The sequence below is a fragment of the Lycorma delicatula genome, chromosome 4 (assembly GCF_047948215.1).
Source record: "Lycorma delicatula isolate Av1 chromosome 4, ASM4794821v1, whole genome shotgun sequence".
NCBI lineage: Eukaryota > Metazoa > Arthropoda > Insecta > Hemiptera > Fulgoridae > Lycorma > Lycorma delicatula.
The window spans coordinates 175,967,281-175,977,746 of NC_134458.1; the positions used below are offsets into that span (position 1 = coordinate 175,967,281).

At 29.3% G+C, this 10,466-nt stretch overlaps 1 protein-coding gene across 2 annotated transcripts in view; it reads right to left on the reverse strand.

Moving 5' to 3' along the window:
- Positions 1 to 7,421, reverse strand: part of LOC142324088 (ester hydrolase C11orf54-like) — a 46,204-nt gene extending 38,783 nt beyond the window's left edge. The window contains exon 1 of one of the 2 annotated variants that reach the window (XM_075364723.1): positions 6,860 to 7,421. In XM_075364723.1, coding sequence (XP_075220838.1) covers positions 6,860 to 6,950 — 91 coding nt within the window. In that variant the 5' untranslated portion in view covers positions 6,951 to 7,421. Of the gene's footprint in view, positions 1 to 2,492; positions 2,726 to 6,859 lie in introns of those variants that run through there. The other variant, XM_075364724.1, reaches the window with a different exon arrangement.
- Between the last annotated feature and the right edge of the window lie 3,045 nt (positions 7,422 to 10,466).

Consider the following 10,466-nt stretch of genomic DNA (forward strand, 5'->3'; position numbering starts at 1 on the left):
TGATAGGTGGGTGTTATATGTTGAAGAGTTATACAGAAGAAATAGATTAGAAACTGGTGTTATAGAGGAAGTTGAGGAGGATGAAAAGGGAGATACAATACTGAGAAATGAATTTAATACAACATTAAAGGATGTGAATGAGAGAAAGGCTCCTAGGACGGGATATCTGGAAAATTACTATGCAGTGCAAGTGAGGAAGCAATAGATAGATTATACAAACTGGTGTGTAATATTTACAAAAAAAAAAAGGGGAAGTTTCATCAGACTTCAAAAAGAGTGTTATTGTTATGATACCAAAGAAAGCGGGAGCAGATAAATGTGAAGAATACAGAACAATCAGCTTAACTACTCACGCATCAAAAATTTTAACTAGAATTCTATACAGAAGAATTGAGAGGAGAGTGGAAGTGTTAAAAGACCGCTTTGGTTTCAGGACAAGTATACGGGCAAGGGAAGCAATTTTATCACTCATATATAGTAGAAACAAAATTGAAGAAAAAAAAAATACACATGGCATTTATAAACTTAGAAAATGAATTTGATAACACAGATTGGAATAAAATCTCAGCATTTTAAAAAATTTAGGGTACAAGTATAAAGATAGATGAACAATTGCTAACATTTACAAAAACCAAACTGCAACAGTAATAACACTGACAAACATAATTTTTTTTTTCCTAACATGCGATTCGTGATTTTAATCGGTTTTTTATGCTGAAAACAAATATGAACTCAAAATCTTTCTATCACCCAAATTTCATTCAGAATGGGGGATAAGGTTAAATTGGTCAAACTCATGGCAATTGTAAAAGAAAAGAACAGATTGGAAGAACAGAAGGCTCATCAAGGAATTACACTTAAAACAAGAAGCAGCTATAAAAGTAAATGAAAACCTTACAGAATCTGTAGAGTTGGGTAGAGAAATAAGACAAGGATGCTGTTTATCACCCATTCTTTTTAATCTTTTTGTAGAAGACATTATTAAAAATGTAGAATGTGATGGGGAAGGCGTACGTATTGGAGGTCAGAAGACTTCTTGTGTAAGATTTGCAGATGACACTAAAATATTACAGTGGATGATAGAAGTGATGAAGGAGACATGAAAATTAATTCATGGAAAACCAAAGTTATGAGAGTTAATGACAAAGAGAATATGAAAGTGCTAACAAAAGAAGGGAAAGTAGAACAAGTTGAGAAGTACAAATATTTGGGAAGCATGTTAAATAATAATTGGAGGAGTGATACAGAAATTAAGTCAAAACAGTCATGGCAAAGGAGGCCTTTAGTAATAATAAGAAGAAACTGCTTTGAAGAAAAATGGACTTGGCTCTAAAGAAAAAAGACTGGTTAAGTGTTGCATATGGACTGTGCTTTATACAGATGTGAAACGTGGACTTTGTGGGTTAAGAGAAAGAAGGATAGATTTAAGGTATGTAAATGTGAGTGTGGAGGAGAATGGAATCAGTAATGAGAACGTATTGAAAAGGGTAAAGGAAGAAAGACCACTGTTAGAAACAATTAAAAGGAAGAAGGACAACTGTGTTGGTCATATATTAAGAGGAAGAGGTATATTAACAGCTGTGAGTGAGGGTTCTGTGAATGGGGAAAGGAGAAGAGGAAGAAGAAAACTGAAAATGATAGATGACATCAATAACGGAAGTTACAAAGATACCAAAGAGCTGATGTGGAATAGGAAGAACTGGAGGTGTCAGGGGCACCAGGGACCTGCCACTGGGCAGAATACCACATGATGATGATGATAATCTAACCTAATTTTTTTGTTTGATATCTTCACTGGATTAACCAACTTTAATGAGATTTTGTACAATGACTACTGAATATGCGTCGATGCAATTTAATTTTGGTTACAATTGGTGGAGTGGGAGGAAAGATACATCAACATGGATCCCGTATCTCAAAATTTAACTCAAGGTATAGAGTAATTTTTTTTAATAATTTAGTATCTCTTAGGAAGCTTATATACTTTTGGATCATGTAGTGTCCCACTACAATGCGTAGTCATCCACTACACAATCCCACGGATCATGTAGTGATGGAACACTACTAAAGCAAGTTTAAAGGGTGTAGGCATAAACAATTTTTAACTTTTTTTTTCATGAATCATAAAAAATTTCCATATTTATTGTCTAAAAGAGTTCATATATTTAAAAAAAAAAGATGTAATCTTATTTTGAAGTCAATCAGATTGGGGTAATAAGTACCTGGACTAATTAAACATCTCAGCTTTTCATAGAATTTCAGAATTTTGCACAGTAAATAAGGTATCAAAAATGTAACCTCTAGTTTTTTAGTCAAACAAACAAGGAGGTGGAATATTCTTCTTTTTAATTAGCAAGCCAGAAGTTGTTGACTTTTTTGTTATATTTTTTCTTAATTTTTATTTAAAATATAAAGGCATACAAAAAACCACTTGCTGTCCATATAAAGATAAGCTTGATAAAGAGAAAAAAAATTACAAATTATAAAAATACCTTGACCTTTATCTTGATCACCCCCTGACATAGACGATTTATGTCAGGAAGAAAAAGATGCAACTTAACATTTCAGGGAGATGTACTGTTCCTAGGCAGGGAGTCGCAACCATCATCTAACAAGCAATTGCTGTTCTCAGCGCTTCTGAAACCCATTTGGACCTAAGGAATCCAACTATGGAACAAAACAAGTGAAAGCAGCACCGAAGTCGTACAGCGATTCCAGAAAAAACTGTTGAGAAATATAACAGAAGTGTTATGATCTGAAAAAAAAACACAGAAATACGCGGTTATCTGGAATTGCAAACCATTCGAGCAGAGATATGGCAATTCGGTACAAGATATAAAATGAGACTGAACAAACATGTGAAATGGCTCGCGGTTAACATCCTTGATAACAGGAAGGACGTAAGGTGCCTAAAGTGACTGCATTTATTACACCTGTAAGTTTAAGAGATTGAGGTGAATCAGCTACCCTAGGGTGCTGTGCATCGTCAAAATTCTTCATTTCGTTTTGCTTCTTACTTTTGCTGGTTCTTTGATTCGTTTCACTGTTTCTTTGTTTGATTAGTTATTCTTTGTACGATTGATAAGACTAGACTACATTTTATTATTTTCTTTGCTTTTTATGTTGTGAACTTCATCAATGTTTCTTGGAGTCATGTTTGTATGTACTTATTAATGTTTATTACATAATTATTATATCTACAGTAGAAGATATATAAATATATATATATATATATAAGTGGTTCTTTGAAGGATTTCAATGGACACTGCTCTTCATGTCATTTTTTTGTATTCAAATTTACTTATGGTTCTGGTAAATTTGAATCAATTGTAAATTAAACACTGCGGCAAAAAAGAAAAGGAAGGTAGAAAAGAAATGTCTATCAAGCCTAAGCTAAGGGTTTTTGAAATTAACAAAGGTTTGTAATTTTCTTATCTAATTTTTTTTATATTTTTTGTGAATGTTGTAAATATACATCAACTACTACAGCAATTCACTACTAAGTTATAATAAAGATGAATAATTTTTTTAAATACCATTAAATCATATAAATAGCAATGAAAAGTTAGAAATTTGTTCTTGTTCAAAAGACTGAATTTTTATGAATATATATTATGAAGTGAATACATCATTAAATTAACTATTTTTCAAAGTAAGAATGAAGTTTAATTTATTTAAATAATAATTTATTAAAATAGAATTATTACACTCCAGTACTTCTCCGTTGTGTTCGATGTGTAATAAAGAAAGAGGTACAAGTAATAACACTGATAAACATAATTTTTTTTTCCTAACATGCAATACATGATTTTAATCTGTTTTTTACTGCTGAAAACGAATATGAACTAAGAATCTTTCTATCACCCACTATTTTTGAAAAATTTTTTAATTTTAATTTAAAGGATTTTCTTCATTTTTCAACGTATAGTTAGCATCTTAAGCTTCTATATTGTATTTTGTTGGCTTATTTTTTATTGTTTAAATTTGTTAATATAATCTGTAATCTACAAATAAACAATACTAGACAAAGAATTAAATCATATCATAGTCACATATTATGGCATCATCTAATACTGAAGAGTGAACCTTCATGGACAATATTAATCATGTCTCTGCAGGTCAAAACATGAGCTGAAAACAAGCTGTATTGTTTGTATTAAGCACTGAATTAATTTTGTCCAGTTTTATTACTGTCTTAAATTTGTTAACAGTGCAGTGTCAAAACGGTTCAAAATTGTGTAAATGATCGGGATGCCTTTTGTTATGTATGTGGTGAGTTTACCATAAAATCAAATAGAAAAAACATTGCACCTTTAATTAAAAAAGCATATCATTTGTACTTTCAGTGTAAAATTGGTGATCAGGATAAGACGTGGGCTCCTCATATAGTATGCATTAATTGTTCTGCATATTTAAGAGGATGGCTGAAAGGTACATGGAAGGCTTCATCATTTGGTGTACCTATGGTTTGGTGTGAACCAAAGGATCATGTAACCAATTGCTACTCTTGTTTAACAAGCATGTCTGGAATTTCTAAAAAATCTAAACATACTGTAAAATATCCTTTATTGCAATCTGTAATCAGGCCTGTACCCCACAGTGAAATTATTCCAGTTCCTAAACCACCTGTGAATATATGTTTCGAAAGCAGCGATGAAGAATCAGGTAGTACTGAAGAAGACAATAATGATTTTGATTCTGAATTATGTTTGAATAAGCCACATCTTATATCACAAGGTGAATTAAATGACTTGGTTAGGGATTTAAATTGATCAAAAAATCAAGCTGAACTGTTAGGATCAAAACTGCAAGGTTAGAATTTACTTAAAAAAATACAAAAATTTTGGGCTTTCGAAGCAGACAAAAAGAACTTTCTCAGTACATTATTGATGAAAATAATTTGGTTTATTGCACAAACATTAATGAGCTTATGTTGCACTTATGACAAGTTCATAAACCTGAGGACTGGCACCTTTTCATAGATTTGTCCAAGTATAGTTTAAAAGTGGTTGTACTACACAACGATAACAAATATCCTTCGATACCAATCGCTAACAGTATTAATTTTAAAGAGACATATGATGTGATAAAAGACGTTCTTGAAAAAATAAATTATAAAAACATAGCTGGAACATATGTGGTGATTTGAAAGTATAGCTATTTTGTTACGCATGCAGTTAGGTTATACAAGGTACATGTGTTTTCTTTGTGAATAGGGCAGCCAAACTAGGGATAAACATTGTTACCAAAGAGTAGAAGAAACAAGACAACTTAACTTCAAATGGGAAAAATATTATTCATGAGCCCCAGTTGAACCCAAAAAAAATGTTTACCTCTTCTTCATATCAAGCTAGGACTAATGAAAAATGTTGTAAAAGCAATGAAGGATAGTCCTGGAATTTTGTAGATCAGGCAGAAATTTCTGAATGTAAGTAAAGGAAAAATTGAAGAAGGAATATTTGTCTGTGCTCAAATAAGAGAGTTGGTCAAAGATGATGTATTTAACTCAATGTTAAATAATGTAGAAAGTGCAGCTTGGGCTTCATTACTAAATTGAATTTTCTTTTCTTACTAAACTGAATCAGATCTATAAAATGTATTTTTATTTCTGATCAGAATAAAGATTTATTTCACTTTTACAACCACACACTGAACCAAATCATACAGTAAAAAGTTTTTTTCTAAACTTTATTTCAAAATATTTTCAGATTTCCTTGCGATGACTTCAAGTGAATCAATCTTGTGTTTCAGCCCAGTGATTAATGCAGCTGTTTTTTTTTTCTTTTTAGAATCTGCTTTTGTTTATGGCTAGCACTCTTTTTATTGGGCAGTCATGTATTCTGAATCTGATCAGAAATTGAATGTAGTTTGAATTTTATCTATTCATTTAGAACAAGGTTCTGAGTAATTATGTTTATATATATATATACATTTCATAATATTCAAACATCTTACGCTGCAGTCTCTTTTGATTCAAATTTTCTGCTCAGGCTTGGGATTTTTCATATACTATAAAATTTATCTTTTAAAAAACAGAAGTTACTGAAGGGTCAACCTGTAATTGAAAGAAAAAATAAATATCATGATTGCTGTTAATATGGGAAGATTTTTCATTTGTGTCTGCAAGGTGATTGGTAAAAAGCTAAAACTATATTACTAGACCTTTTAAGTTTCACTGTATCTTTTGTTTAGAACTGTCCTCATTGACAAATATAATTCCAATCCGGTGTGAAACAGCAGTACCAGTAACTGAGGATGAAAGTAAAATAAAAACGTTTTGAAGTCTCTTAAAAAAAATTTACTGTAAAAGTTGATAAGGTACCATTAAAAAATTTCCAAATTAATACCATCAATAATAATCACGAATAAAAATATAACAAAATTATAAATAATTTTTTTTATGCGCCTTTTTGAAAACAGATCAATGGCTGAAAGGTAACTTTTATTTAGTAGTAACATTCTTAGCCATCACGAACATTAGTGTTGACAAAAACTATATAAAAAAGAAATAATGTACATCACAAATCACTATTACTATGCACTAATTGACAAAAAAAATAATAAACATTTCAAACCTGTTACTATTCATGCCGCTCGGAAATAAAGAATATACATGTTTCAATCTAAATGAAAAATCGAAGCAGTTACTTAACTCTTAAGATACTTAAATTACAAAGAACCATTGAATTTAAATTTGATTTTGTTTAGCATTAAATATTAACAATTTTGTAAGATATATTATACTTAATTCCTGGCTTATGCGTGATTAAATTACTGTAAAATACCCAGAACAACAAATGCATTAATGTAATAGAATCATAACCTCGATTCGGCAACGTTAATATAAATGGCCAATTACCTCCAACTAATTCGTCCAAAGGGGGGCAATGAAGAGGATGACTTTCAACAGGCAATTCAGTGTTAAGTAGAGGTTCCAAAGTACATGCCATAGTTAATTTTATAAAAACCACACTTCACAAACAACCATACGCTAAAAACGTCTACAAAGAACTGATAACAGATACACCTGTTAACACACTAACGGAATTTCTCGAAACATACACAGTACTGAACTCTGACAACTCTCGCGTAGTTACATATCGATAACTAGTCAGTCAATGGTGTAGTTCGTTGCGAAACGAACTATTTCAGTCGTAACATTTATACACCACATTAATAAATTGAACAACTTTCTCTTCCACTCTCTAGCAGAATTAACATTCTACCCAACCCGCCCGGGTGTTCAAATATACTTCAACCGGTTGTTAGTTTGACGGATTTATTGGGCCTGTGTTCCCTTTCTTTCAGGAGTTAAAATAATATCGTCACCAAAACTAAATTGCAACATTTATCCACTCAAAATTAAACTTTTTAAAAAAATTTCAGTTTTCAATTAAAAATTCAGACAAAATAAAAAAAAAGTAGGATGTCAAAAATCGGTAGAAACCATGCTACATATTTTTCCTGTTTAGCCTCCGGGAATCACCGTCAGGCATTACTTCAGAAGATGATCGTGCTACAACCTAACAGTCTTAGTAATACAATAGCTTGTATTATCTATCTACTGATAAAATAAATCTTAATAAAAATATGCATACAAATAGCAAAATGTATTTATTTATTCAAATACACATATATTAGTTGTTTTAATTCTTAGCTATTTTTATTTCTTTAAAGAAACTGAAGTTTAAAAATGAGCAAATTGTATTAAAAAAAAAAAAAAAAAAAAAAAAAAAAAAAAAAAAACGTAATAAGAAAATTCCTTAAGTTTTAAAAGATGAGCTAATCCTGTTCTTTGAACAAAAGAATTTTGTGTCATAACAGGTTCTACATTTATTTTAATAAAAGATTGCAAGGAACAAACATTTTAAAATATACATGATAAAAGAATAATGAAAGTTTTCTTTAGGTATGACAATAAATTAATGAAATTTCAAATTGAATAACATCCGTTTTGGATATCTACCTTCCACCAAGCTGACTTACAAGTTACAGAGTATCCCAGTTGGCTGTTTAATATAAATAAATCATCCATCTTGCTTACTGATGGAACCAAAATTCACTCATAACTGTAATAGAATAAAATACACTAGGATAAAATATTACGTAAATTAAAAGGAGAAAGGAATTTCCTTGAACCACAATATGACACAAATCACATCACTTTTCTGAATAATATGAGTATTCCAGCAAGAAATATCAAAGTGCACTCTAATGTTAACAGGAACCAGGTTTTACTTGTTTTAAAAAGAAAACCCTAAATCATTGTAATGGTTTCTCATCTACAACATTCATGTTTATTGAACCTCAGAGAAATATTAATATTTGATTACATACATTTATTCCAATGTTCTTTCATTACAGTTTCATCTTCTACAACAGCTATAGCTGTAACAGAAAAGTATATAGATGAGTAAAAAAAATTGGTCTTTTTTTAGTTATGTGCCTTAAGGATATATTAAAAAAAAAAAAAAAAAACTGAAGAAATAGACTGTAAATAATCTGTGAAAAATCTTTTATTCCAATGCTCCCAAGCCAAAAAAAATCTAATTTTTCAGATGAATTTTTGTGCATATGTAACATATGTATGTATGTATGTTATCCTATAATTGGTGTTCACCAATTTGTTCTGTATTTGACCAATTTTCTTCAAACTTGGTAGACAGGTGGTATCTTTGGGGAAAAGAATAATGTATTAAACTTGTCAAAAATTGGAAAAAGGGGTGAGGTTGTTTTGGCCAAAATAAAATTTCAAATTTTTATTGGGGCACTTTAGCAAAAAAAAATTTTTTTTTTACAAAACTTGAAGTTTTTTTTATTGAAATCATGAATTACCAAAAGTGTTCATTTAATATTCACCCTCTTCCCAAAAAATGACTATATATTTTTCTTTTTTAAGCTATATCTTGCTTCAGAAAAGAAGTTATTGGGAGTTTTTTTTTAATTTATTAATTAAATATTTTTTTAACAAAGAAAAATTTATTTTAAATTTAAATCCATGTCATTAGTTACGCATTGTATTTAAAATGTAAAAATCTTAATTTTAATAGTCCTTAATATTCATTATTTTTTTGAAAAAAAAAATAGCAAAATGTTTCACCCTCTTTCTAAAAAATTACAACTTTATTTATTTAGAATGATGGCTGTAATGTGTATATTTTAAACATTATTAAAGTTTTTTTAAAGTCTATTATACCACTAAGGCATTATTTTCCAAAAAAATTATTTTACCCGAATGCTTCCCCTTGAGTACGGGAGCAATAAAATGAAAAAAAAGTTTTTTTCACAATTTCAAATTTTTGATGTTCAAAATGCATTTGCTTAGACAAAATTGCAGTCATTAAAATAACTTAATACTCCTCCACTGATAGAGGAGCTTCTAAATTTTTTAAAATATTGAAAAAAAAGATTTAATTTCATTTTAATTTATTTAAAATCAATTTTAGTGAATATTTAAAAATGTTAAAATGTCCATTAAAATATTCAAATACATAGTTAATTTCTCTCAACTGTCCATTTTGGATTAATGTTCATTTAAATTCATTTCATTTTACAAGTTGCTGAAAGCATTGATCTAAAACTTAAAACCAACAATTTTATGATCATTCTGAAGTGTATTATTTTTTTAGACAATAAAAAAATTAATTAAAATAAATTATAAACTTTTATTATTTTTTTATGTTTTATAGTTTTAGAATTTAAAAATTATATTTTAAAAACAAGTGTTGCTCAAAAAATTTTCAGAAAATTGTACAAATTTCTTTGACTTACTTTAAAATTTGCTCTTATGAAATAAATTTTTTAAAAATTTGGCTCTGCTACACTTATTCAAGTCAAAGCACAAACTTTAACTGAATTAGAAAGACAATCTATAGATTTTATATCTTTTTAAGTCATAAAATATTTAAAATTTAATTTTAAATGAGAAAAAATAATTTATCATTTTCGTTATTGCTTTTCAATAAAAAGGAATAACTTTGTCACAAAGATACAATTACAACTTAAAATGATTGAAGGCTGGAAGCCAAAAAGTTTGTTTCAAAAATCAATGGCATAACTTGATTGGCATAATTGGAAAAGTTATGCAAGTCATTGCTAGCTTTTTTAACTAGGAACCAACTTCAATCAAGAGTCCATATTTTTTACTTTTATTGTTTTTTTCTTTCTTTATTATTATTATCATCATGTGCTTTTCTTTAACTTAAAATGGTTCAACTGTGTTCTCAAATCTTGCAACCTTAATTAAATTCATTTCCCAACATCAGAAAATGGTGAAATTTTACACAGAACATTGGGTGACAATACTATATTTCATAGTTAACTTCATATACTTCTATATTTTATATATATGTCTACATATAATACAAGGGGAACATCTTGAGGAAGGGAGCTGAATTGATAAGATGTAGCTATCGATATGATTGATTTTGATTGTCAATTCAATATGAGTAGATCAGATGGCTGTT